The 26,036-nt window shown below is 49.1% G+C and overlaps 10 protein-coding genes across 10 annotated transcripts; 5 read left to right on the plus strand and 5 right to left on the minus strand.

Annotated features, from left to right (window-relative positions):
* The first annotated feature begins 168 nt into the window (after positions 1-168).
* On the plus strand, positions 169-1,988 carry BU24DRAFT_424476 (FAD/NAD(P)-binding domain-containing protein). Its single transcript, XM_033528513.1, has one exon. It carries the CDS (start codon positions 636-638, stop codon positions 1,854-1,856), a length of 1,221 nt encoding a protein of 406 aa, XP_033381799.1. The 5' UTR covers positions 169-635; the 3' UTR covers positions 1,857-1,988.
* Positions 1,925-4,095, minus strand: BU24DRAFT_238667 (uncharacterized protein). The gene is made up of 3 exons (XM_033522260.1): positions 3,054-4,095; positions 2,804-3,004; positions 1,925-2,751 (listed from the first exon to the last, which is right to left on the minus strand). The coding sequence occupies exons 1-3, from the start codon at positions 3,796-3,798 to the stop codon at positions 1,994-1,996; spliced, it is 1,704 nt and encodes a 567-aa protein (XP_033381800.1). The 5' UTR covers positions 3,799-4,095; the 3' UTR covers positions 1,925-1,993.
* An 879-nt stretch (positions 4,096-4,974) lies between these two features.
* Positions 4,975-11,509, minus strand: BU24DRAFT_372887 (BcPKS19, polyketide synthase; the record flags this gene model as incomplete). Its single annotated transcript, XM_033524514.1, has 2 exons — positions 5,944-11,509; positions 4,975-5,891 (listed from the first exon to the last, which is right to left on the minus strand). Coding segments are annotated over exons 1-2 (6,417 nt in total), but the record flags the coding sequence as incomplete, so codon positions are not given.
* An 898-nt stretch (positions 11,510-12,407) lies between these two features.
* On the minus strand, positions 12,408-13,251 carry BU24DRAFT_434503 (glutathione S-transferase protein-like protein; the record flags this gene model as incomplete). Its single annotated transcript, XM_033530027.1, has 2 exons — positions 12,408-12,608; positions 12,712-13,251. 2 exons carry the CDS (start codon positions 13,249-13,251, stop codon positions 12,408-12,410), a joined length of 741 nt encoding a protein of 246 aa, XP_033381802.1.
* A 1,097-nt stretch (positions 13,252-14,348) lies between these two features.
* Positions 14,349-14,796, plus strand: BU24DRAFT_314463 (uncharacterized protein; the record flags this gene model as incomplete). The annotated part of the gene is made up of 3 exons (XM_033522861.1): positions 14,349-14,532; positions 14,587-14,606; positions 14,680-14,796. Coding segments are annotated over 3 exons (321 nt in total), but the record flags the coding sequence as incomplete, so codon positions are not given.
* A 343-nt stretch (positions 14,797-15,139) lies between these two features.
* BU24DRAFT_349527 (uncharacterized protein) lies at positions 15,140-15,695 on the plus strand (the record flags this gene model as incomplete). The annotated part of the gene is made up of 2 exons (XM_033523606.1): positions 15,140-15,237; positions 15,296-15,695. The coding sequence occupies 2 exons, from the start codon at positions 15,140-15,142 to the stop codon at positions 15,693-15,695; spliced, it is 498 nt and encodes a 165-aa protein (XP_033381804.1).
* Positions 15,696-15,915: 220 nt separating this feature from the next.
* BU24DRAFT_424481 (S-adenosyl-L-methionine-dependent methyltransferase) lies at positions 15,916-17,809 on the minus strand. The gene is made up of 3 exons (XM_033528514.1): positions 16,938-17,809; positions 16,768-16,880; positions 15,916-16,706 (listed from the first exon to the last, which is right to left on the minus strand). The coding sequence occupies exons 1-3, from the start codon at positions 17,674-17,676 to the stop codon at positions 16,233-16,235; spliced, it is 1,326 nt and encodes a 441-aa protein (XP_033381805.1). The 5' UTR covers positions 17,677-17,809; the 3' UTR covers positions 15,916-16,232.
* A 544-nt stretch (positions 17,810-18,353) lies between these two features.
* BU24DRAFT_372899 (uncharacterized protein) lies at positions 18,354-19,424 on the minus strand. Its single transcript, XM_033524515.1, has 2 exons — positions 18,473-19,424; positions 18,354-18,423 (listed from the first exon to the last, which is right to left on the minus strand). The coding sequence occupies exons 1-2, from the start codon at positions 19,233-19,235 to the stop codon at positions 18,392-18,394; spliced, it is 795 nt and encodes a 264-aa protein (XP_033381806.1). The 5' UTR covers positions 19,236-19,424; the 3' UTR covers positions 18,354-18,391.
* Positions 19,425-20,618: 1,194 nt separating this feature from the next.
* Positions 20,619-22,746, plus strand: BU24DRAFT_442534 (cytochrome P450). The gene is made up of 5 exons (XM_033530534.1): positions 20,619-20,960; positions 21,022-21,142; positions 21,189-21,477; positions 21,528-21,572; positions 21,631-22,746. The coding sequence occupies exons 1-5, from the start codon at positions 20,791-20,793 to the stop codon at positions 22,611-22,613; spliced, it is 1,608 nt and encodes a 535-aa protein (XP_033381807.1). The 5' UTR covers positions 20,619-20,790; the 3' UTR covers positions 22,614-22,746.
* Positions 22,747-22,953: 207 nt separating this feature from the next.
* On the plus strand, positions 22,954-25,983 carry BU24DRAFT_372904 (uncharacterized protein). The gene is made up of 6 exons (XM_033524516.1): positions 22,954-23,144; positions 23,203-23,906; positions 23,959-24,237; positions 24,289-24,404; positions 24,453-25,235; positions 25,286-25,983. Exons 1-6 carry the CDS (start codon positions 23,114-23,116, stop codon positions 25,872-25,874), a joined length of 2,502 nt encoding a protein of 833 aa, XP_033381808.1. The 5' UTR covers positions 22,954-23,113; the 3' UTR covers positions 25,875-25,983.
* The last annotated feature ends 53 nt before the right edge of the window (positions 25,984-26,036 follow it).

Below are 26,036 nucleotides of genomic sequence, written 5' to 3' on the forward strand. Positions count from 1 at the left end.
CGGCATACAGTAGATTTAGATTTGCATCCGCATCATTTTAATCATTTTACAATTTCTTCACACCATTCGATCCCATTGCTTGTGACTAGATCGCTCTGACTCACAATCGTTCTACCTAATATATAGCAGCATTGATTCACTGGCATTAACTCAACACTACTCATCGTAACTACATGGTAGCCCCTTCCATTTTAAAAAGCATATGAAGATTGACTCAGTACTTTAGTCTGCGATGACGTTGCAAGCTACGAGTTACCTTTAACTCGTAGATAGTTTCGCTGGTGGCAAACCGCACCGTCCGGAAAAGCGGGCGGGCTAGGCCAGGCACCAGCTCGCTAAATATGTCTCGGGTCCGACGCATACTCAGAGTCCTCAAAACACCGAGCATTCCATTACGCGGACGACAATGAAAATACAGCGACCCGAGATCATGAAAGTATATAAACAACCCAGAACAATGTTGAAGCAAACGCATTCCCATCAACAACATCAATTCACCTCAACTCATCATCCGTCTTGACAATTCCAAATTCACCACCATACAAACCACAACCACGACCACAACCCCATCCATCCCAACCAATCAAACCCCACCAAACCCTCTCTACCATTTCCAAAACAAGAAGACCCCCATCATGTCCAGCACCACCCCCAAAATCGCCATCATAGGCGCAGGCCCAACCTCCCTGACCCTCTCCTCCCTCCTCTCCACCTCCTCCATCCCCTACACAACCTACGAAGCGACACCCTCCCCGCGCCACTCCGGCGGCTCGCTGGACATCCATACCGCGACCGGGCAGGCTGCGCTCAAAGCCGCGGGGCTCCTGCCCGAGTTCCGCAAGAGAGCGCGGCCCGAGAGCGATTGCGACAAGATTGTCGTGTTGGGCACGGGGGAGGTCGTGTGGGATGAGAATGGAGATGAGAGCGTGAAGGCCGCGGAGGAAGGGGTGAAGGTTGGGGAGGATGGGACGATTGAGGGGAGGCCGGAGATTGATAGGAGGGATTTGATGGAGATTCTGAGGAGTGGGGTCGAGGATGAGAGGATTGTTTTTGGGAAGAAGCTTTTGAAGATGGAGGAGGGAAGTGGTGGAGAGAAGTATGACTTGCACTTTGCGGATGGGAGTGTGGAAAGAGGATTCGATGTCGTTATTGGGGGTGATGGCGCTTGGTCGAGAGTCAGACCCCTTTTGTCGGATGTCAAGCCGCGATATTCCGGAATCTCGGCTGCTGAACTCTGGGTCGATGATGTTGAGACGAAAGAGAAGGAGTGGCTGAGAGAATATGTCGGGGTGGGATCTTGCTTTGCTTTTGGAGAGGGTCGTGCCGTGATCTCCCAAAGACAAAGCGAGGGGGGCTTGCGAACGTATGCGGCAATCAGGGTTCCTGAGGATTTCATCGAGACTTGTGGGATCGATTGGAACGACAAGGAGACTGCGAGACATCAACTCGTCGACAAATACTTCTCTGACATTGGAGAGGACTTGAAGAGGGTGCTCTACGCCTCCGGCGATGAGCTGATTCCCCGGGCGCTGTTTGAACTGCCGGTCGACTTCAAGTGGGAGCATCGCAAAGGGGTAACTTTACTCGGAGATGCTGCGCATTTGATGACGCCGTTCGCGGGTATTGGGGTCAATGTGGGGATGACGGACGCCTTGGTGCTCTGGCAAGAGCTCGTAAAAGCGTCCAGAGGGGAGAAGAGTTACGACGAAGCGCTGAGGTCGTATGAGGAGGAACTGTTCCCACGTGCCAGGAAGGCAATGGAGAAGACAGCAAGGGGCAAGAAGAATCATTTCAGCGAGCACGGATCGAAGGAGAGGGCTGATATGATGAAGCAGCTCAAAGGACAGAGCAACTGACCGGCGACTTTTGTACTTTCACATATCATTGTTCATTGACGACGAGGGATTGGGTTACAATCATTTCAATTACTGTAGTATCAAACAAATAGATATAGAGCGCCATAAAACCATTTTCTTCCGCAACAGAACCTCATTCATGGATACACATCAGCGTCCCGATCCTTGACCGTGAAATCCACCCTTTCATCTAGTGTCGCCAGAAAATCTTTGACGTAGCCACTCTTCTTCAACTTAGCAAGAGATTGGTCCGTCTTTTCGCAGTGGTTGTACCATGCTCTTTCGAAGTTCACTTCATCATTCTCATGCTTCAAAATCACCCACTCGGGCAATGCTTTCTTCTCATCCTTGATGCGCCACCAGAACCTACCCTTGCCATGCTCCTCAGGCTCGAAATTGCGGGTCCAATCTTTGAGTGCAGACTGGAGTTCTGGGCCTCGCACAACATCGCGGTAATGGCAGACTGGATGGATGTACTCATTCGTCTGGCCATACTTGGCGACATCTTGAAGCTTGTACTCTTTACCTGCGTCTTCGTAGATCTCAGCCTGGCAGTGGCCCGGTACGCGCGGATAAACTCCTGCCAGACGGTACATGCCACTGTACGAGTCCACAATTGGTCCTGTTCCCCAGCCGTAGTCGAAATTGGAATGAACATGCGCGGGGTCTCGTTTTGGCGGAGCAAGTTCATCGTCGGCGGGGTTGATGATCGGGATGTTGGGGATCTTCTTCTTCACCCAATCGAACATGGTTTCATGGTGGTAGGTGCAATTATAGCGGACTGTGTCGAGCCAGCGCTGGTATTGCTCCATTGATGAATGGAACGCAGTTTGGTCGATTGTGAGATAAGGTGATATGCATTGCAGCATCCAGCAGAAGCTCGTCATTGCAAGATCTATCGTCCAAATTAATCCGAGATACTTGGGCGTAGAGGTTGAAACACTTACGCTCTAAATCTCCCTTCATCTCTGTAATGCAATCGTCTGATCCGCCGCCTGAGTTGATGTGCACTCCTGGGAACCAAACTTGCTTCAACTCTGGGAGCGGTTTGCCCTCTTTGATCAACTCATTAGGGATATACCACAGCGTTGGACGGAAGGCTTTTCGTTTCTCGTCCAGCGCCAGTGCATGGAAAGCATGCTCGATACCTAGTCAAAGTCAGTTTTGCAACTTCATCTGAGAACATGTACTACTTACTACCGTTGAGCTTGACATTATGAAATCCATGCTTGGTGCGAAGGTTGGAGTTGTCGAAGATTGCCACATCGGGAATACCCAAGCTGCCAACCGTATCCCAAACACCAACGACTTTGACTTTGCGGCTCTGCTCGCTCCCAGACAGGTCGCCATGGGGTGGGATTTCCCAGCTTTGGGCTCGGTTTATGGCCCCATTGTTGCGTTGGCTTGCGCTCAGGTCGTGCCCTCGTTGGCTAAGCTTGCCATTGATAAACTCTTTCCACTCGTCGGTATCCCGAAACTCTTTACCCTCCTCATTTCGCTTGTACGCTCGATAGATTGCTGGAAATACTTGCATGTCAAGCGGTTTGATGACGCCGATATCCGTCACCAAGCCCGCAACGGCTCTCGCGGTGTAGGCGCCCCTCGAGAACCCGAAACAGAAGATTTCATCGCCAGGCTCATAGTTCAAAACGATGAAGTTGTACGCTTCGATGACGTTCTCTGCTAGGCCGGCCCCCAAGCCACCTTGTCGCCTCTTTTCGGAACTTGATATGTTGCCTGTGCCGACGCCGCTGTCGTAGTAAACCAATTGATGGAATTTCTTGCTGGGGTTGTTTTTGTCGTGGCCAATGCGGGCAATGTGTCGACATAGCTTGGTGACATTGGAAGGTACGTTCTCCTTGATATCAACGCTGGACTGCCAGGTACCGTCGCAGCAGATGATGATGCGGCGGCTCCACGGTAGGTCCTGATTAGAGCCCATGTTAAACAGGGATTTCGATGTAGATTCAAAGAAGACCCCTGAGATGCGATGTCTTTAGTAAAAGTATGTAGAATGTCTAGTGTTCCTCTCAGTCAAGACTAAGTAACTAGGCGTCAGGCTGAGGAAAGGGCGGAGGCGACGTGTGTAATATAGCACCAAACGTCGAAATCGTTGCACAGGCGTAAGCGGATCGGATCGCTGAAGGACAACACAAGACCGTCCTGCACGACAAGGCAAATGCTCAATTTATCCCATCACAATCTTAATCGTTGCCTGCTTCTCATTGCACGTTGCTCGAGGACCAACATTTAGAGGGTTCAGCTTTGGGGACCCACGCTGTCAGCTTCCAGCCAATGCGCCCCTTTTAGCGGAGAAGCGAGCTGATGGGGGGCAGCCAAGCGATGCAATCTGTATAAGGCGTAGCCTAGATGATCGACGGCGGTGTGGGAGGCCTCTGAATTCTCCATTGAGACGTATTGAGACACAGCGTGGCTGGCGGATTGGGCTCATCTAGGTCACAATTGGCTTTGTGCTGCGAACTGTGGATTGCAGAAGATGGGGGATACAATGTTCACAAGATGCAACCTATTGCCAATTAGAGCGGGAGGTCGCTAGCCCGAATGGGCTCCACCATAGAATCGGAATCGACTGTCACCCTCAGGGTCATCAGCTCGGCCCCCAAATATGCGGGGTTGTGCTGTGGCTTGCGTAAGAACTAAGGGAATGAATATCATGAAAGAGCTGGAGCTTCGCCAGGCTGAACGACTCCTCATTGCTTTTTGCCTTGTCTAGACACCTGAAATACTTGCAGGCCAAAAGGAATACGGTCAATTGCTGTCTATTGTAGCGCGCACGTCGAATCAAGTCAAACGGAAATGGATTCAGCCTGTTGCTTGATCTACTTGGCACAGAATTCATCGTGTGCACTGCATGATGTGAAATCAACTGAGCACAATGCAGGATTGCACGAAGAATGTGGACTTGTTGTGGAACTTCCAATGACAACCTAGGACGATACTGGAACCGAGACCATTGATAGGGCAGCAACTATACCCATTATTCAGGCTCCTGTCCCTCATCACAGTGTTGGGAAAACTATCAACAAAGGTGACAAAAGCTTTTGATATAACTCCTTGTTACTCCTTTCCCGGAGGAGATCCTATGCAATACTTAAGATACATAATTATAGAGGAACTCGTATCCGCGAACAGTGGCTTTCCACCCTTTGGAGTCTGGGTCACTGCTCAGATCACAGATATGTGGTGCGTTCTCAATCAATACCAAATCTGCATTCGTACCCCGCTCAACCAATGCGGCATATGTATCACGACTTTGCGTCCATGGAACGAGATCATCAGCTGTGCCGTGTATCAAGAAAGTGGGGGTGTTGTAGTTGCCTTCACGGATCTGCGCAAGTGCACTGGCAGCTACGATTGTCTCGTTGTCAGGCTGAGGAAGGGCATTCCAGTCCTTCGGCTCTGAACTCTTATTGGCCTTCGTCCTGCTGGGAAGCCCACCCAGGATGATGGGAAGAGTTTGGGCTTTCCAGTTGATGTGAAGTACGACGCGACATCGAGGATCGGTAAGAATTCGGGGCTCTGAGAGTGGTTCCCAGGCGCCCACTTGATCGTAGTGAGTAATGGGTTGGTCCTGAATTGCCTCCAAGACGTCATACTTGTAACCTGTGTCTTCTGCACCGATGGGCTGGATGGGGTGTCTCCACCACTCATCTTCATAATTTGTAGGTGCATAGAACGAAAGGACAGCCTCTGGAGGACGTAATCCTCTCTTCGGGGCAGTCCACCCTAGGGACATCGCAAGCTGTCCTCCAGACGACCAACCAACCACAACGACTCTCTCTCCATCGATCTGGAGCCCAGGTCTGTGATGATCAAGGTATGGCAATGTATGGCGAGCCCAGTCAAGAGCGTCGCAAACGTCTACCATGCCGCCCTCGGAAAGGCTCACTTCGGGGCACAATCGATGATCTAGGCTGACAGGTAGAAATCCCTTTGCAAGTAGTAGACGCGTCTGTGCCGGTCTGATTTGCTTTCGAGAGAAGAGGCAATGGCTTCCCCCGTGAATCATTAAAGCTACACACAGTGAGTTAACAGATCAAGTGAGATATGATGGTTCAGTACTTACCAATTGGTAATTTCTTATTCGAGGAATGTCCTTCACCGGGATAGTAGATATCGGCGTGAATATCCAAGTTTCCGATTCTCTTATACACAACAGTTTCCACGACAGGGTTGGCAGGTTTCCTGGGTTGCAATGCTGCCCCACGTCTGATTGGATCACCGCGGGGAAATGCAGCGATTACACGAACTGTCTCGGATTCGGGCGTTGCGCCATCTGACCACAGTACCTCTTTGAAGCCGGAATTCTTCATCACACGCTCCCAATGCTTTTCATTGACCAGCGCATGCGAACGACCGTCCTCGAACAGCCACCAGCCTTCAAAAAGACCAACGACAATATCGAGCCAGAACATGTTCTTGGTAATTTCGATGAGAGTCAATGCACCATCCTCTCGAAGCATCTTCCGAAGATTCGTGAGGGAAGCTTCAAGATTCCGCGTTGCGTGGATGCAATTTGTTGCAATGATGCAATGGAAGGCTTCTTCATATTCCTGTTTGATTGGCTTTTCAATATTGACAACATCGAAGGACACTTCATCAATACCCTTGAATTTCTTCTTTGCTTCTGACACCAGAGACGAAGAAATGTCGGTAAAAACATATTCAAATGGTATGCCCTGACTTTTGAGTGCATTGACAATATATCGCGTCGTTCCCCCGGTGCCAGCGCCTACTTCGAGGATGCGAAACTTCCCATCGCCCTTTGCATTGGTGAAAGCCCTCTGTAGGAAGTTGCTGAGAACCATAGTGGGTGTTCGTAACAAAGGCCAGAACTCGTACATTGCTTCTAGAGTTGCTTTTGTCTCCTTATTGCCGAAAACTATTTGCAAGCCATCTTCATCACCCACCAAACACTCCGCCAGACGGGACCCGACTGCTCGGATTAGTTTGAGCACGTTGTCGTGTTGGGGATGAAGACCGATAATCTGTTGATAGATCGATTCAGCAGGTGTTTCATCAACTACAACATCGGTTCTGACGAATCCGTGACGGCTTGGAGAGATCAGCTTTCCGTCTTCGAGCACACGATAGAGTTGTTCCACAAGTTTTGCATGTCTATCCAGTGTTTTGACTTGGGGAATATGCTCTCCAATCCGCAGACTGGTCAAGTCGCATCCTAGGGCGGAAAATGCCTCTAAAACGTAAGCGCGGACAAGCCTTGCCTGACGTGGATATGCTTCAGTCCAAAAGCCAGCAGCTTTGTTTTCGCGGGCTATTGAGTCGAAATACCATCGCTTTTCCTCGAAAGAACCTATCGAAGATATAATCTTTGGTCTGCTGGGTTCTTGTGGGAGGACTAGCCTGGCCACATTGTTCTGTGCCGGTGTGCTCATGCCAGAGACATCGCTGTCTGCATCAGTAGTTGGCGGTGTGTCAAAGGGCTCATCATCGCTGCTGATGCCGGACGCTTCGTCGATATATGCTACAATGGCATCAATACTGGGGAAAAGTAGGAAGCTGGAAAGATCAATGTTTATTCCCAAACTTTTTCGGATGTCGTTCAAGACTTCAGTCGCCATGAGCGAATCGATTCCAAGATCTTCTAACGCAGAATCCGGACTGATCTCTTCAATCGCTACATCGGTAATATTCGATAATACTTGAATAAGCTCGCTTCTTTTGCTTGAGAGATTTGGAGGCGAAGTCCCCCGGATAGTCTGTACTGCAGGGACAGCAACCTCAGCAACAGAAGGCACCGTCTTCTGAGGTTTCGCAATCGATGCCTCAGGTTTGTTGACATTCTTGAGCAAGTTTGCAAGCTTTGCCTTTTGCATTTTCGTAAACCGCAAGCCAAATGTGGCCATGACCATATTCTTGCTTTCGGCATCGAAGACATATACATCTGATGATACGTCGCAATCACCGCCCCCGGTCATGTTCGAATAAACAACCCACTCTTTAGCATCCGGGTTGAAGCGTCCACCAAATTCGATGTGTTCGATCTCCATACACACAAATACATCTTCCAAGTTCGGATTGTTGAAGTAATTTACTAAGAATCCCGCGAATTGCATGAAACTGTCCGTCATCGGAGTATCGCAGAGACGTTGATCAGCTGGTGCAGCGAGATCTGGAGTAACAGCCACGATTCCGGCAGCTTCCTCGCCGACACATGCTACCTTTTTGATACCATGAAAGGTGGGTCCATAACTGACAACGGTACTGAATGCGCGGTAGATGTGGTTTCCTTGCATCGTCTCAGCATCGGGATTGTTGAAAATTGCTTCACATCGACGATAACCGGTCAAAGATTCGAACCGCTTGAAATGTCTCGCCGCTTGAGCGTCATCTCTCCTCTTGAGGCTTATCACACCCGTAGAATGTTCATATGGGCGTTTACGTTGCATTACCCCTCCCTGAGTGGTGATAGAGAACGACCATGAAGTCTTGTTGCCCCCTAATTTCTCCAGGGTAAGCAAGATCTCCGCTGTCGTGTCGTGACCAATTGGTGACTTCATTCGCAAATCATCAACAGTCGGAACATAGTCCGTCGCTTCTGTATCCTTCTGAAGAACTAGAGCCGCCCTGCAGATGACCTCAAGATACAGAGACGCTGGAGCAAGCGTTTGGTCCGCCATGACATGGCCCGCTAGCATTTCCTGAAAGCGATCTGACCGTGGATCTATTCGGAAAATTGCTTCTTTCTGGTGACTGTCTTTGAAATTCAAAAAGGTGAGAAGATCATGTTTGTCTTCTACCGGCTTATCTTCTTCTTTGCCGGAGTCCTGCCGTGAGCTTTGCCTTAGGAATGGAAGCCAATGCCTCGTCTTTTCAAATTGATAGAGGGGGATATCCAAGTGCTCATAAAGAGGCTTCTGGCTTCGATGGAAAGGCCAGAATTGAACGGAATACCCGAACTTCCATAGTTCAACGGTTTTGTCAACCAAAGATCTGGACGCATTCGATGAAGTCAGATGTGGCGCAATGAATAAGTGTCCCTCCGAATCTAGGAGTGCGTCTTTCGCAAGCTGTGTGATTGAAGATCCCCGACCAGCCTCTACCCAGGTAGCCTTCGAGAACTTCTTCTCTAGTCTTTCGATGGCCTGCTGAAAGAAAACCGGAGATCTTGTATGACTCGAGACTATGGTATAGCCTGGTTCGGTGAAGCTGCTGATTTCATCGCAAGTCTCGAGATGCATTGTCGGCTCCCTCCAATCCAACGTCTTCGCTAGATTCGAAAGGTGAGGCAACATGGGCTCCGTGAATTTTGAGTGAAATCCATGCGTCACTCTAAGTCTCTTGCTGCGAATCGACCCCCGCAGAGATTGTGATGTATTAATGTATTGCTCGATAGTTTCAATATCATCGGCAGTACCAACCACAACGTGGTTCCTTGGACCATTATAACAAGCTATTTCCGCGTCAAAGCCACGTCGTGAAGCCTTGAGTGATCGCAGAATTTCCTCCACAGTTCTTCGATCTGTCTGGAGAGAAAGCATGGACCCGCGCTCGGAGCCCCAATGCTTTTGCATAAGAGATGCCCTCTCAACAACAAGCGTCAAAGCGTCAGAGAGTGAGAGCGCGCCGGATATACAAAATGCAGTGAGTTGTCCAAAGCTATGTCCAACGACTGCATCAACCTTCAATCCGCAATCAATCCATGCCTTGGCTGAAGCGTATTGCACGGAAAACAGAGCAGCGTGCAAGCTTGTAAGCTTGTTGATGGGTTCATTTTGAAGCAGAGATGAATGAACGCTATCAAGACCCCTGGACAGTAAGATTCGGTCGCAATGATTGAGATGTTTGCGGAAGATTGGGGAGGATTGGTAGAGTTCTTGAGAGAGGCCAATGATATCGCTCTCTTGACCTCCAAATATCAGGACTACAGGTTGCGAACTGTTCGCTTTCTCGATGCCAGATCCGCGGGAAAGCTTTTCAAGCGAACTTTGAAGCCCCTGAATGTTGGATACCGAAGTGGAAAAGAGGAATGGAAGTGTATGGTTGGCCCTATCGGCCAAATTGAACGCCAATGATGCAAGCAATTGGTCAGGGTTGCTGTTTGGTTTTGGTAGCCACTCGAGAAGCTTAGTGGCGTACATAGAAAGACTACTCTCACTGCCGGCAGATATGAAAATAGGATATTCAGAAAGCTGTACAGGCGCTGATGGTTTCTCCAATTTTGGCTTTTCTCGAACCAACAACGTCGAGTTGCTACCCGCGGCACCATAGCTGTTGACACAAGCCACGCGTGTTGGGGCTTTCCACCACAGATTTTTCGTGGGAATTGCCATACGGTCCTTATTGAGGGCCGAAATCTTCGGATTGAGTGAGTTGAAGCTCGCTTGCTTAGGTATCATCCCATGCTTCATCATAAGCAGCACCTTGATCAGACCAGAAACGCCGGCAGACGCCTCCGTATGTCCGATGTTCCCTTTAATCGAACTGAAGTGGAGGATAGAGTCTCTGTGTGGACCACCGAGCGCATCGCGTATGCTGCGGGCTTCGACGGGGTCTCCAACCCCCGTTCCAGTTCCATGTGCTTCGACGTAAGAGACTTCCTCAGGCCTCACATTGCCGAGTTTCATCGCCTTATGGTACAACTCCACTTGCGAGCCTGAGTGTGGAACTGTGATGTGGCTGAAGTTTTGATTTTGATTCGCTGCAGATCCAACAATCACACCAAGGATATTGTTGTTTTCCTGAACGGCATCGGAGAGCTTTTTCAGAACGACAACTCCAACACCTTCGCCTCTGCAATAGCCATCGGCACCCGCGTCGAATGGCTTGCACTGTCCTGTTGGACTCAGAAATCCTGCCGCATTCAGGTTTTGGTAGTCGAATGGACTCGTAATCACATTTGTTCCGGCTGCTATGGCACGAGAACACTCGCCGGACCATATTGCCCGGCATGCAGTGTTGATGGCGACGAGCGAAGATGAACAGGCCGTGTCAATGGTTAAAGCTGGTCCTGTCCATCCGAAATGATGGCTCATGACGCCGCTAAGAAACGGCCTTGATGTTCCTGGCGTGGCGTACGCAGTCGGAGGGTGGCAGGATAGGTTGTCATAATAATTGTTCATGACTGCCCCGACATAGCAACCGTAATCGTTGGTTTCGTTTTCTGACGAAGGTCCAAAATAGCCCGCAGACTCAAGTGCCTGGTAAAGAACCTCGAGCAGAATCCTCTGCTGCGGGTCCCAGGCGACTGCCTCTCGAGAGGGCTTTTTGAAGAAACGATGGTCGAAAGCATCAGGGTCTTTGAGGAAGTTTCCCCACCACTTGGTGTCTGAATAGCTCCCGGTCTGGGGCAACTGAAGGCGCTCTACAGGAGCGGGCTTGACGACGGATTTTCCATCAAGCAGCAAATCCCATAGCTCTTCAACTGAATCTGCCTCTGGAAACTTTCCAGCCATGCCCACCACAGCAATTGAATGAGGTGGGTAGTCCGATGTATTCCATGATTCATGGGTGATGCTATCATCTGATATGTCACTATACGATCCCCCTAGGTTGTGTTCATTGTTCTCAACCGAAGAGACCTGAGTCTCCTTAGAAAACGGCATGTTTGAAATCAACCAATTCAATTAATGTCATCAGGAGGCATAGAGAAAGTTTATCCCAAATTGAAGTCAGCAGTGAGAGGAACTTCATTATTTATTTATCTGCTCTAGTGATTATTATATTTATTGATAGCGTAGAGTATGACGCTGTATCATGAATGTACGCTGTGCCGCGTGAACATGGGTACCCAGACTTCTCAACGTAAAATGATTGTGAAGGTCCGATCGCATCGGAACCTCCGTACAAGAGAAACCTGAAATCGGCGTTCAGCCTTAGCAAGCAATAAGAGAGCCAATCGTTCAGTTCTTGCTGTACGCCTACATGCGTGATTCAGTAGGATGCAGCTTTTAGCCTGCAGCAGTCGAAGCTGTAAAGGAATGCGTGGCTACCAAGAATGATTGCGTCAGACTCTTCTCCTAATACTATTCAGTGCAGCTTCTCGTAGGCGAGATATTTCGGCGGGTAGGATCCGAAAGGATACACGAAACCTGCAACGCCCACACTGACCGATTTCAGGCTTCCAGCATGACGGCTGGTGCGTTGATAAAGCTGCAAAGCCACAACAAGCACGCTAACGCAAAAGTCAGCCGTAATCCCTAAAGAAGGAGTGGTCAAGAATGATTTTTACTAGTTCGTCTGGTTCCTCGACAGATATGTAGATTAATCTACGTTCGGAGACCGAAAATCGCTGCTAAACCATCCTCAGCTTAATTGACTGTTTCGTGCATAAAACTGCGTGGGGGCGAAAGGGGAGAGGTACTAATACTTAGTGAACGCGCGGGGTAAGCTTAAAGAAGACATTTTTGGCATGGAATAGTAGAACTCTTGTATTACTTAGTTTTGTATTCATCGGTCCTACTATTTCATCAAAATATTTAATATTGTTGCTGATGTGGAATGTTGGGTTCACCCATGGCTGCCTGAATCCCTTCAAGGTTGTTGCGTTTGTGTGACCCATTCACACATCTACTCAGCGAGGACGTCATTGTCCGGGTAGTACCGGTAGATACCCCAGTCATACTTCTGTCTCTTCTCGCTCGCGAGATATGCAGCTACATTTGGGCGAGCCTTTACGTCCTCCCACAGGCGGAACACCCGATTGTATTTACCAGACTCCTTGGCCTGGCTCATGGCTTTGGGGAATGCGAATTTGCAACCATCGAGACACTACAAGTCAAGGATTAGGTTAGCAAAATAGTTTATCTTGACACCGCCTTGCATTGTGAAAAAATTAAGACAGATGTCTGGAACACGATTGAAGTGAACTTGCCTGGAATAAAACTAGATCAGCGTATGTGAAAGTCTTTCCCAATAACCAATTACCGCCTTCATCACTGGCCAGAGCTCTCTCCCAGTATCCAAGATGTTTGGGAAGACGAGTCTTGATCCATTCCTGACAACGCCTTTTGCTTTCCTCTCTCTGATCCTCATAGTAAAGCTCGACAGCAATTGGGTGGTGAGAATCGTGGACCTCATTGCTCAAGCCATCTAAAGCAGTAAGAGCCAGGGCGTTTACTCGGTACTCGTCGTTTTGATTCGCGCCCGCAAGACCCAGCTTCGAACCAAGGTACATGAGTATATTGCTGGTCTGAGATATGACTAAGTCGCCATGCTTGAAGAGTGGAGGTGCGTAGTACGGAGGATTTCCTGGACCTGGCGTCAGGTAAGAGGTTACGAATTCTCGGCATTTATCCATGGGCAGAGAAGCAGTATCCGTGTATTCGGCTCCAGCTTCTTCAAGGGCCAGCCGGATGTGCTCTCCGCGTCCTGGCACTCCAACATAGTAAATGAGCTCGTATGGCGCAGCCATGTTGCTCGGCGCCCAGTTGGTGATGAGAAATTCGTGATAGCAGGATTTTGGAGATTTTGATGGTTCGACTTCTTGATAGGGCGGTGTCCAACGCCTATCTTATGGTGTTACAAAAGCCTCCGTGTAAATTGATGTTGTGAGTTTACTTGGCCGTTCGCTTTCGATCGCTTTCGAGTAAAGTGATGGGTTAGATGACTCTTTATGCATTAAAGAACTCCCTGCTTCAACTTGATGTCACTGTCTGGTTCAGTTGGGTCATTGGACTGGGATTTCGCTGCGCCTCTGGAGTGTTTTCCAACTCCATGGTAGGCCATTGGTCATCACGTGACGGTGGACTGAGCGTCTCCCAGTCAGGGCTCTATGGGACTCCCAAGCTGGTAGTGATAGAAGTGGAGAGTAAATAATAGTGGAGTGGGGAGATCATACTCGTAAATGCACTATTGATTGAACGTGGAGAAGAATGGATATGGTTTCCGTTATGCTCATAGGTGGGTACGAAGGATGTAAGCCCCGACGCAGAGTCAGCACCAGTAGTTCAACCATGCAAACTTCCCCTCCCATGCATGCTGAACTTCCCTATCCTGCCAATGCTCGCCACCTACGTACGTACTAGATGCACAGTGGAAGAATGTCGATCTTCAAACAAGACGAACAAAGACGGGAGTGGCGCGAGCTTTGTTTGTCGCTCTTTCACTTGTGGGTCAAATAAAAGGGTCTGTTGCGGAGTAGGTATCAACAGAGGGGCTCAAACGATCGGCATCACTGTGGACGAAGTACCCTGGAAGCCGGAAGTAAGACCATAATCCTCTCCGACGAATCTTCTCCTCCGTTCCGATGATTTGTGCAGATACTTAGAACCGATTGTTCCAATCATGCTGTGCAACCTTAACCCCCGTAGGTGTGAATCCCAATCCAACGTGGGCTGAACGTGCTTTCCAACGCCACTCCTTTCGTCTAGACCTTGGGCGACATCATCATCCTCTTAACCTCGTTTCTGTCCTACTTTCCTTTTCATCAGGAATCCGTCTTTCCGCCCCATCGAGAAATCTCAGTGATTACCTCCATCGAATCCAGCATCCAATCGCGGCATCATGGCTGATTTTCTGGACATGCCAGCGATGGCGCCCCCGGCGGGCCAAACAGCAAATCTCGAAAATCCACCAAATCATAACGGTGCTGTGGTTGCAGTCTACACTGTATGCATAACCATTGTGACCATTTTTGTCGCCTTACGAGTATATGCCAAATTCATCTTCTTAAGAAACTCGCGAATTGTAGACTGTAAGGCCCTTAACATCTGGACAGTGAATGATTGACAAACTGACACGACCATAGATCTCCTCGTTCCAACTTTTGTGAGTTTGCGTTCACAACCGAGTGTTCCAGACAATTCATGAAGACCTTGTCGCTAACTAAATATTCTGTTAGGGTATCTTCATCGCACATTGCGTATTCTGGCTCAAGATGAATAGTACCACGGGTCAGTTTGTGCACATGTGGAATTTCCGCGTAGGCGGCCTTGCACCATTCTATCGTGTTAGTAACACCAATACTCAAAATCGATCTGTGAGCTGTTTCTTGAAGCTGACCATACGTGCAGAATGGCTTCTACGGCACAATCTTCTATGAGACTGTAATGATGACTATTAAACCGCTCATCCTCGTCGAATGGACGCATATATTCTGTGCGAATGGTACGCGCCCAGTCTTTAAATGGACCTGCTACATTGTAGCAGTCATCAATATCCTTTTGTACGCTATCGCAATATTGATCGATGCCGCATCATGCAAGCCGCGCGAATATTGGTGGGATAGAAGTATCGATGGCCATTGTGTTGACACAAGGAATCTTCCAATTGTCACGGGTACTTTGAACGTTGTCATCGATATGGTTATCCTACTGCTACCCCAGCCTCTCATCTGGAGGCTTCGCGTTTCTAAGAATAGGAGGATCGGCGTCTCCCTCGTATTTTGCATTGGTATAATGTAAGCTCCCCTCTGATGAACGAAACATGGTTCATATAGTCTGACCTTAAGCAAACAGATCTGTCGGTGCGGCCATTGGAAGAACAGTGCTAGCATATATTTATGCCGAATCAGCGGACGTCACCTGGAACTTTTCTCAAGTTGGAATCTTCATCCTCCTCGAGATGACAGCCGCGATTCTCGTCTTCGCAGTGCCTACTGCTCCCAAACCATCGGCGCATCTTGCCAAACGGGCTGGTAGCTCCCTCGTCTCTCTCATCAGGCCCAATCGTAGCGGAAGCGGGAGTAGTGGTCATGGCCCATTTGCCACTGGCAGTGAAAATACACAGGAACGTATTTATCGAGATCTTGAAGGTGGGATTGTGCCTCCTTTACCGAAACCTAGGTTGGCGAGATCGAAGCACTCCGCGGATGCAGACAGTCAGGCTGAGTTGACTGCGCCATCGCCCACGAGATAGATGCTCGGACTAAGAGGGCGTTCAAACGTAAAAGTTTCCTGCAACCGGACGATTCTCAGCAATGCGTATATGACCTATGAATTGAAATCACGACTATAGACTTAAGGATCATTGATGTGGCAAATCGGATACTGCTCGGATAATTGTAGACTGACTATAGAGTGCCTTCCAAGTATGCAGAATGGTTCATCTATTTCCACGTGTACACTCGTTTCATTCGTTTCAATGATGATGGCAGAGGCTGAAGAGTAGATTAACTTCACGCCACTGGCGCAATGGCCTGTGCAGATACGACGCGTACAGCGGACGGGTCGGGACGATCTTGGTATCCAGATGGGGTAATGTCCCACGCACTTCAGTTTGTTTGGGGGATGCCTCCCGCCTACTACCCACACTAACTGGACACGACTTCGCGAAGCTCGAATAGAATTAGGCTCTCTATTAAACTAATGCAAAACATGCAGAACTTTGGACTACGAGTTCTTCCAGGCGAATATTCATCCTCCCAGCCGACCTTTTTGCCCTCATAGTGCTTGTTCATCCCTCCACTTTAAGTCGTACCTCGATCAGCCCCAAGCCGATCGTGCTCTTGCGAACATTCACAATCTCTAAACGCTCGTCGGCCTTCCTGATTAGTGCGGCGAATTCCTTCTCGGTCCTCTGCTTAGCACCCAGCAGCGACATCATACAGAAATCAATTTGCCTGAGATGGTGCTCTTCATACTTCGTTATTGTGCCACTGTCGGGTAAGATAACATCGTTGATGAGCAACGGCGTGCCATGTCCACAGCGCTCCAGAGCAGGCACTACCTGACGAATGATCTTGATTGCAGCATCATCAATCTGATTGTGGAGACACTGGCGTAGAAGGAAAACCGATGCGTCTTGTACGGGTTGTGGGGTGAAGAAGTCATACTTCTGAAATGAGATCCGATGGCCTAAGTCTTCTTCTGCTTGGGAGAGCATATGTGGAGATATGTCTTGTACCACAAATTGCAACGATGGAAATGACTGTCTCACTTCGTTAGCATACTTTCAGACGGCAAAAAGGCCATCGGGGTATTGTTCTTACTCGTGCAAGTGCTACTGAGACGTGGCCATTCCCTCCCCCAATATCCACAACTTTCCCCTCATTTAGGCCTGCCCACGCAAACCCCGATCGGAGTTCACTAAATTGTCGTTCGTCTACGCCTGAATCAGGGTCTTGAAGGATTGTAAGAATTGTGGGGAATCCTAGCTTACATTGCGACCAACTGCTCATGGCCTGTGCAAACCTCCGAGCCTTGTCGGGCCTTTGCTCGTAGTACTCATACATCGTTGCCCCAAACCTCTTATGGAACGCCGAATGCGAGGCATCCGACCTGTAAGGTGAACCCGAAATTGCATTCGCTGCCTCCGATGCCGCTTTCAACATGTCGTCCATTTGCATATCGGCGCCCGCATATATCCCTGGGTCGCGAGCCAAGAGCGCCGAGCTGGCTGTATGCTCGAATGTCTCGTGTTCCTCGTCCTCGTCCTCGACTTGGGCGAAGATGCGATGGGTTGCGAGCATTTTCATGACGCGTCCCGTTCGATCCACATCCATGCCAGCCTTCTCGGCGATTTCGAATACGCTTGCCTTGCTGCCGTTGTCCACTTCTGGCGTAGCGGAACTGGAGGCAAGTGGGACATGCTTGAAGAACTGCCGGTCGAGCGCGATCTGCAGGGCCGCGAGGTCGTAGTGTCGAAAGTACATTTCTTGCAGCGTATTCTTCGGTCCATTCACCAGCCGGAGAAGGTCGAGTGCTGCATCGTTCAAGGGTGCCCGAAGAGCTTCATATTCTGCCGTTTCCGGAACCTCTTTCGTGTCCGGGCCAAATCCTGGTTCAGGAAGGGAGTTGGAACTGATATACGAGCTGATTTGTGATGAAAGCAAAGATATTCGCTCGGCAAGTGCAGCGATCGTGAGGGGCTCCTCATAGAGTGGGTTGGCTTGAATCATGGTGACTCGTAGACTTTGAGGGCGATCTGTAGAACTGTAGTGGTCAAACCTGGTCTGACCTCTTCTCGACGTGTTCAGGCTGATACAAATGTTATCACAGCTAGACCCTGTGACAGGCCTGTTATCTCACCGGTCCCTGCATACGTCATCTTCGACAATTTGAAGAAGTTGAACTCAAGTGTCGATAACCCTGTCAGAAGGGTAAATGCACTAGCACAGAAGTAGGCCGTGGACATCAGCCCTGAGAATAAGCACTACGATGGGGTACTAACAAGGTAAGCGTCGGGATTCAAGAGTCGAATTACATGGGTGTTCCCAGGTTGGGGTCATTGTGTTTGGGGTAACATGGTCTCGAATCCAGACAATAGATCCTGCATATGCACTCCCCCTGTAGTTCACAAACGTCCAGCAGATCCATCGCGCCACGTACGAAGAAGCACATGTGAATACAACAAAGGTTATTCTAAATGCACCAATTATACATGGCATGTTTGGAAAGAAGATAGTGATTGGATATCATTCAACAAGGTTCTTAATGCTTCCGAGGATCACCGAATATCGCCGTTACAATTACTGACGTGCTCTAGACTATACACAACCTACCCCATCATTAAGGAGAAGTTCTGCCGTCCAGCGGCCTGTCGTTACTCCATCTATAATCTGTGGGAAACAAATCGCCTACTCCTTACACTGATGTACATTGCTTCATACAATTCTAGAGAGATTGCTTCTGCGTGTCGTTACAGCCTGGTGACTGTTAGTAAATGATTCAAAATGTAAGAAAGTTGACACGTACTCTGAATTTTTCGATATGAAGCTTTTTTGATAAGCAATCCGTCACAAAGCTCTTGGATAGTCTTCTCCAACACATCGCAAGCAAACTCTGTGCTGTAGAAGCTTTCGTTCCACGCAGCAGAAAGAGTCATCTCATTCTCCCAGCTCCAAGGGTTAAATGTTATCATTGGTGTCGCAGTGTCACAACTAACCCAGAAATCTGTGACTTGTAGTTTTGAACTTGCGGGGCCGTCACTGTTCTTTGGATATTCGCTCTTGATCAGCGCGTCCATCTTTCCAAAGCTGCTGATCACTGGTGCCTTAGGGAATGGACAGCCAGGCAAAGAGTGCTGGGCGAAAATTTTGGAGATACCCTCCATGTATGGGCTGGCAAGCTGCAGCAAGCTAGCTGTCTTGTCGGTGTTTGATCCGGGCGTCTTGTAATGTTGGATGTCTTGCGAGTAGAAAGCACCCAGCTCGCGGGCCAGAGTGCTAAAGCTTTTCGCTGGAACACTTTCTCCATTGTTCGAGTGTTCCATGATTCCTTCGATACGTAAGGGAAGCCCTGAAACGTATGATCCTGTCGGCTGTGAACACTCTTCAGCACCAAGTGCCATCAATGGGCCGCGAAGATCGATTGGGGCGAATATAGCGTAGGCGTTTGCATCTGCATCCTGAGGAAATTGGGTTGTAGCGCGGATAATGGCTGCGTTGATCGCACTTGTCACTGAGAAGCCCTGCGCACGACATGCGCGGATGATTTCGTCCGAACTGTTAGCACTCATGCGGATGGCCGTTCGAGCAGAGTGTGTTGGCCTTCTTTTGTCAGACCCTGGCCGTGTAGGTAGAGCGATGGTACGTCCGCCATTCTCCAAGGCATCCACGAGGCTGTTGGCTTCATCTTTTCTGTTTGACTCGTTCTTGGTATATCTCTGAACAAGCTGTTCGATGCTGGGTGACAAGGAAGATGCCTGAGGAGGTCGGTTTGGGAAATCGTCGAAAGAAGCATCAAGTCCATCTTGAATCAAGGTGGATAGAATAGAGAGAAAGACATCGCTGAGCATGACTGTTCCGAAGCCATCACTTCGCCAGTGCGGCGACTTGATAATGACTTGTCCCGGAAGTGGAAGCCAGTGACATGTGGTAGCCCCATTTCTTAGGTCTGGTATCGAGAACAGCTCGTCAACATTTGAGCAATTTGGATGCACAGAGAAGGTCTGGCGGAATTCTCTGTTACTGAAGGGCCGTAAGGTGACTATTGCGTCGTAGGGTTTATGTTTGTCTGGGGTGGAAATCTCAGATCTTAAACTGGGAAACAGTCGTCCAATTGTCTCCCATGCTCTAGCAATGTACGTTTGTGGATCGACCACATGAGATGGAAAGCGAAGCTGAAGTATGGCAAAGATAGAAGCATGGTCGATTTGGGCTGAGGCACCGGCTTCTCCCAGAACCTTGAAAAATGTCTCTAGATGTCCAGCGGGACGGTTCAAAGTACTCGTGTCTGGTACTGGAGATGGTGGAACTTGTTTCCCTGGTTTATGGAATTCAAGTTCCTGTCCCAATTTCTCCTTTCGTGATTGGACTGAAGTGGCTGCCGCCCATTTGCAAGATATGATATCGAGGACCTTGTAAGTTCGGCCAGAAAGGGTGTTTGCGAGATATGAAAACATTTTCAAGTTTAAGATTGAAGTAAATCAGCCAGCTCCTAATCTATGTTTTGTAGCTACCATTCACCAAAGCATATATATGATAGACCACCATAGGTGATAACACTTCTTTACCATGGCTGGGCCGGCCATGAACGATGATCTCATCTCTATTGGGGCTGATGATCGCGCCGTTACTTCGACAGGGGCATTGCGGCAACCACACACTAAGATAACGACATTTTCTTTGTAGCCCGAGACAGATTCCGAACCGCTCTATGGAATCAAAGTCCCCGTTTGGTCGGAGGTCGCTGCTGAATTGGTACTTGGCGCTGGAGAGAGGCCACCCGTGTACCTGGCCCCCATTTGCATAGCTTAAGGCTAACTGCGCCTTGTTTTACCCAGCGCAACGTACACATTGACTACCAGGGTGTACAATTCGCAATCAGCAGCCATTTGTCAATTGGTTAATCTATTCGATTCAACTTTAGACCCTACATTCCTGTATTGCGCACTATATCCCAGCACGAGCATAAATAGCTATCTCGAGAAGACCATGAGGTCTTCGGGAAAACAGAAGGATTTTGGCAAAGCCTGTCAGCGTCCTTACTTGCGCAACGTGATGTCATTCAAAGTGCCAACGGCTGAACTTCTCATCTTGGTCTAATCGATTCGTTCTCACATATAACGATTGATGGACCACATTTTCCCTGTTTTGGGCAACGAAGCTGGCCGCAGCATGGATTCGTTTATTGCAATTCTCGCATTATTTGCGATCTATGTGTTCTACACTGCCATCTACCGCTTATACTTTGGTCCTCTAAGTCACATACCAGGGCCGCGCCTCGCAGCGCTGAGTCGCCTGTAAGCATCTGTTGTTGTATATTGATATAAGGAGAATGAAGTTTAGTCTGACGTTCGCCAGGTACGAAGCATATTACGATGTATGGCTAAACGGGCAATATACCCTGAAGATCATGGACCTTCACAAGACTTACGGTCCGATCGTTCGCGTGGCTCCACGCGAGCTTCACATATCCGACCCTGTGGGTACTCCCCGAAAGCACCGACCCTGATATTAATTTGAAATAGGATTTTTACGACACCATCTATGCCAGTTCTGCTGCGCCGCGGCGTACGGACAAAGATCCGTACTATACGAAATTTATTGGCCTAGACCTATGCGTCTTCTCTACCATTCATCATGACTTGCACCGTCAGCGCCGCTCTGCACTTAATCCCTACTTCAGTATGGCGAACGTGAGAAGGCTGCAGCCAGTCATACAGGAGAGACTCAGGGTCATGTTGAGGCGCATGGGCGAGTTCAAGGACACTGATCATGTGCTAAATGTGAGCTGCTTGTTCTCGGCTCTAGGAAATGGTAAGATGCACGGTGTCCTGGTAAGCTAGAGCTGACATAATCCCATCAAGACGTCGTGAACATCTATTCATTTGCGCGTTGCGATTACAGGCTTGGTAAGGCGTATTTCTTGACTGTGTAACTGAGATAGATCGTGAACTGAGCGTGACACAGAGTCTCCAAACTTCGACCCTTCTTCTCGGGACGCTGCCCTTGTGGGGTTGCACTCGATCCACATCATGAAACATGTGCCCTGGGTTCATTCAGTAATGAAAGCACTGCCGATGTCTGTGGTCCAGCGGATACAGCCGGCTCTTGCATCTTTCCTTGCAGAGCACGAGACGGCCAAGGCACAAGTTCAACGGATCAAGGCTGGCAAGAATGACGAATGGCGAAGCAAAGACCATCCAACTATCTTCCACGCAATATTGGATTCAAAGCTTCCACCCCAAGAGAAGACAGTGGAACGATTGGCCGAAGACGCTCAAGTGGTGGTCATGGCTGGAACGCTGACGACAGCATCCACGTTGGAACTGATCACATTCTGGCTGCTTCGTCAGCCTGAGACCCTGCGGAAGCTCAAAGATGAGTTGCGAACTATGGTTCCCTCGGTGGATGATATTGACAAGACGCCCCTCGCTACCATTGAATCTCTACCTTACCTCACGGCCGTGATCAAAGAAGGCCTACGGTTGGGTTATGGTCTGTCGACCCGGTCTCAGAGGATTGATCCCGAGAAGCCAATACTCTTCACGGACAGAACAAATGGTAAGGAATGGGTGATTCCTCCAAAGACTTCGGTCAGTATGACCAGTGTACAAGTCCATTGCAATGAAGATATATTCCCCGAGAGTCGCAAGTTTGTTGCCGAGCGCTGGCTGGGCGAAGAAGGCAAACGGTTGGACAAATATCTCACTGCATTCTCAAAAGGAAGTCGTAATTGCCTTGGAATAAACCTTGCATACGGCGAGTTATATCTGACGCTTGCGTATCTTTGGAGGAATTGGGGCAGTAGAAAGGCAACATTCGGAGATGATGTTGGTATATTGGAGTTGTTTGAGACTACGGTGCGCGATGTCGAGATGGAGGCAGATCATTTCATTCCGACACCGCAGAAAGGATCCAAAGGTATCCGGGTTAAGGCTTTTGCAAAGTAGAATAGGTATCACTCTAGACCATAAGCACTCTTCATCGGACTGCAAATGCCGGGATTATAGAAGCGGATGGTACATGAAGAAGTTCGATATGAGGAGGAAATTGGCCGTTTGTAGTAAACATCTGTCATGTGAGCGATTGATCGAATCAATCTATCTTCAAAGTTAGAGACAGAGGAAACAAGCCAGGTGATGTCAACTTGCATTGATGATGGCTATGATAGAGCATCGAGTGGATGCCCCGAAACTACCTAGCGGCGAGCCCATTGTTGATGTGCTGTGATTGGCTACTTGATTTGGGGACTGGACACCTCCACGATGCGCATCAATAGCTCCGTCAAGCATGAACATATCTCCGCCGCTGCAATAACGAACCCCACCACCCCGATAGCTGTCGCGTTATCCTTCTGCGTTCCTAGCAATCACATAAATAATTTCTGTAAATCAATTCGAACCTAATAACGCGACCGACGCGGGCCAATGCTGGGCATAGCTGGAACCTCATGCCTGCACCTCCGCCCTCTCTAGATTCTGGTATGCCCACTTGAGATAAAGCCATGATTGTATGCATACTGACACGGATATATTTTAGCTGACTACGACCCGATCGATCATCTGAACGCGCTCTTCGCCCATCCCTCATCCCTCTCCTCCGTATCTGGCGTCACCGAGACGCTCCGCAGCTACCAAGATGACCTGGACGAGGACATCGCCAACTTCGTGTCCTCACAGTCAGCCTCCGATGCGGACAGCGTGCAGCGTATACAGGCAGCTAAGGCAGAGCTCGCCGACCTGTTCAAGAAGATCGAGAGTGTTCGAGAGCGAGCCATGCAGACAGAGCGGACCATCACGGATATGACAGCGGACATTAAGCGACTGGATAACACAAAGCGTAACTTGACGCTTTCCATGACGGCTTTGAAGAGGCTGCAGATGTTGACGACTGCATATGAGCAGCTGAGGAGCTTGAGCAAAACCAGGCAGTACAGGGAATGCGCCCAGCTCCTGCAAGCTGTCATCCAGCTTGTCGCACATTTCAAGAGCTACAGGTCGATAGATCAAATCGCAACATTGAGTCGCAACGTCGCTGATCTGCAGAGCGAACTTTTGGAACAAATCTGTGAGGATTTCGAGGTTATATTCGCCAAAGGGGAGGTTGCACAACGGAAGGCGACATTGGCGGAGGCTTGCTTGGTCATGGATGCTCTCGGTGACCATGCTCGAATTCGGTTAATCAATTGGTACTGCAATACACAACTGCGAGAGTACCGACAGGTCTTCCGTGGGAATGATGAGGTACCTATCCGGTTCTACATGGGCTGTATCGCGGCTTACTAACCCAACATAGGCGGGCTCATTAGACAATATCTCTCGCCGATATAGTTGGTTCAACCGCATGATGAAGACATACGATGTGGAGCATGCAAGCATTTTCCCTTCTTATTGGAAAGTGAATGAGATGCTTGCCAACAGTTTCTGCGAAGGAACACGTGATGACTTCAAGGGAATTTTGCAGCGTTCTGTTCGACGAGGAGACGGTCAAAGTTTGGACGTCGATCTCTTACTCTCTTGCCTGCAGGAGACCCTTAATTTTGAACAAGCCCTTGAGAGACGTTTCTCCAACGAGGTAGGTTCTTTCTCAAACGGATCTCATGCTGACGATGCTGACCAAAGACAGTCTCGATCTTCAATTGATACAATGGCTTCTAAGGACGATAAGTCCCACGGATTCAGTCAAGCCATTTCCGAAGCATTCGAGCCATATATGTCGCTTTGGGTCGAATCTCAAGACAAGTACATGCCCCCTTTGCTTTGAAAGTTCATTGTGCTAAATCATCTCAGACAACTGGCTTCACTGATACCGAGCTATCGCCAGCAGCCGCTACGAAATGCCGAAGAAGAATTTTCCGCACAAGCTGTCATCCCCTCATCGACGGAGTTGTTCAACTTTTATCGCCTCACGCTTGCGCAATGTGCCAAACTCTCAACTGGATCTAGATTACTTGAACTTTCCACAACTTTTGCCAAATACCTGGATTTGTACGGCCAGCAAGTGCTCTATTACTTCTTAAGTGAGAAGTCGGGCGCATCAGGACCATCGATCGAAGATGCTGTGCTTATATTAAATACAGCGGACTACTGCTATGTTACATGCAACCAACTTGAAGAGAAAATCAGAGGCCGGATAGACGAAGAGTTTAAAGCAAAGGTCGATTTGCAAAACCAGGCAGATGCATTCATGGGAATCGCAGGTGCTTCTGTCCGCGTTTTGGTAAGGAAAATCGAGATCGCCTGTGAGCCAAGTTGGCGCGAGATGCGCAATACGCCGTGGGCAAGGCTGGAAAGTGTTGGCGACTCCAGCACCTACGTGTCTGAGTTGTTGCGCAACTTCAAAGAAAAGTCTGCAGAGATACTCAAACATCTTCAAAAGCAACAATATGCCCGAGCCTTTTGCGACAATGCTGTCGACCTCATGGCAAACACCTACATCGCCAACATTGTGCAGAGCAAGCCGATCTCCGAGGTGGGCGCCGAACAGATGCTTCTAGATTCTTATGTCCTCAAGAAAGCCTTCACTGAGCTCCCAACTTTGAACGAAGAAGCGGGCACTGCCCCTCCCGCAAGGTACGCGAAGCATGCAATACATTATCTGAACTTTAATAACAAGTCTTCAGTTTCGTCAAACGTGTCAATCAAACGATGTCACGTATCGATCCTCTTCTCAAGACCTTACAAGTCCGTCCCTCTCCGCCAGAGGCTCTAGTCCAAGCATATCTTATTCACATCGCGGACAAATCTGACACCAACTTTCGCAAAATTTTGGACCTCAAGGGTGTCCGCAAGAGCGACCAAGCCCAACTGCTCGACCTCTTCGCCGCATTCCGCGCGTCTCCCAATCACGAAAACCTCGTGCAAAATTCACCACTTTTAACACCTCTGCAGATTCAATCTGCCAACATTGGCGCCAGCATTGGAAGTCTCGGAACCTCGGCGACTAGCGGTTTGATCAGCACTCCAAGTTTGGGCGGTGGCAGGTTTGATCCTGCAGGGTTCGGAAACGCAATCATGAACGCAGCACGCGACGGTGTAGATAGATTTGGCAGCCCTGTGCCTGGTCAACTAGGCATCGACGGTCCCGCAGCCGGTGCAGGTGCCGCAGACGGCAAGACCAATCTCAACGAGAACCTTAAGAACATCGGGAAGTTTTTCAAGAGAGATGTTGGCGGGTTCAGGGGATTTGGAAGGAGTGACGAAGGTAGATAGATATGCGGTGGCGTTTTTCTGGGAGGATCAAACGGAGTTGTTTGAGTAGACATTGTCATTTTTTTAGCGACATCAGCATGGCAAAAGCGGAATTCATTCTATTTCTCGCGAAAATCTTGATTGTGTTTGTGTCTGTTGATCCGTTATCACGTCGTGCCCAAT

The sequence above is a fragment of the Aaosphaeria arxii genome (genome assembly GCF_010015735.1).
Source record: "Aaosphaeria arxii CBS 175.79 unplaced genomic scaffold BU24scaffold_6, whole genome shotgun sequence".
NCBI lineage: Eukaryota > Fungi > Ascomycota > Dothideomycetes > Pleosporales > Aaosphaeria > Aaosphaeria arxii.

Bases quoted from the DNA above. Each gene is read 5' to 3' on its own strand.
- BU24DRAFT_424476 (XM_033528513.1), top strand. From the start codon at position 636: ATGTCCAGCACCACCCCCAAAATCGCCATCATAGGCGCAGGCCCAACC.
- BU24DRAFT_238667 (XM_033522260.1), bottom strand. From the start codon at position 3,798: ATGGGCTCTAATCAGGACCTACCGTGGAGCCGCCGCATCATCATCTGC. The intron at 3,005-3,053 runs GTAAGTAGTACA...GACTTTGACTAG, and splicing joins TAATGTCAAGCTCAACGGTA to GTATCGAGCATGCTTTCCAT. The intron at 2,752-2,803 runs GTAAGTGTTTCA...TTTGGACGATAG, and splicing joins GATGAAGGGAGATTTAGAGC to ATCTTGCAATGACGAGCTTC.
- BU24DRAFT_424481 (XM_033528514.1), bottom strand. From the start codon at position 17,676: ATGATTCAAGCCAACCCACTCTATGAGGAGCCCCTCACGATCGCTGCA. The intron at 16,881-16,937 runs GTAAGCTAGGAT...ATTCAGGCGTAG, and splicing joins CATGAGCAGTTGGTCGCAAT to ACGAACGACAATTTAGTGAA. The intron at 16,707-16,767 runs GTAAGAACAATA...GAAGTGAGACAG, and splicing joins TCTCAGTAGCACTTGCACGA to TCATTTCCATCGTTGCAATT.
- BU24DRAFT_372899 (XM_033524515.1), bottom strand. From the start codon at position 19,235: ATGAGTGCTAACAGTTCGGACGAAATCATCCGCGCATGTCGTGCGCAG. The intron at 18,424-18,472 runs GTACGTGTCAAC...AACAGTCACCAG, and splicing joins TTCATATCGAAAAATTCAGA to GCTGTAACGACACGCAGAAG.
- BU24DRAFT_442534 (XM_033530534.1), top strand. From the start codon at position 20,791: ATGGACCACATTTTCCCTGTTTTGGGCAACGAAGCTGGCCGCAGCATG. The intron at 21,478-21,527 runs GTAAGATGCACG...AATCCCATCAAG, and splicing joins GTTCTCGGCTCTAGGAAATG to ACGTCGTGAACATCTATTCA. The intron at 21,573-21,630 runs GTAAGGCGTATT...AGCGTGACACAG, and splicing joins GCGTTGCGATTACAGGCTTG to AGTCTCCAAACTTCGACCCT.
- BU24DRAFT_372904 (XM_033524516.1), top strand. From the start codon at position 23,114: ATGCCTGCACCTCCGCCCTCTCTAGATTCTG. The intron at 23,907-23,958 runs GTACCTATCCGG...AACCCAACATAG, and splicing joins TCTTCCGTGGGAATGATGAG to GCGGGCTCATTAGACAATAT. The intron at 24,405-24,452 runs GTACATGCCCCC...AAATCATCTCAG, and splicing joins TGGGTCGAATCTCAAGACAA to ACAACTGGCTTCACTGATAC.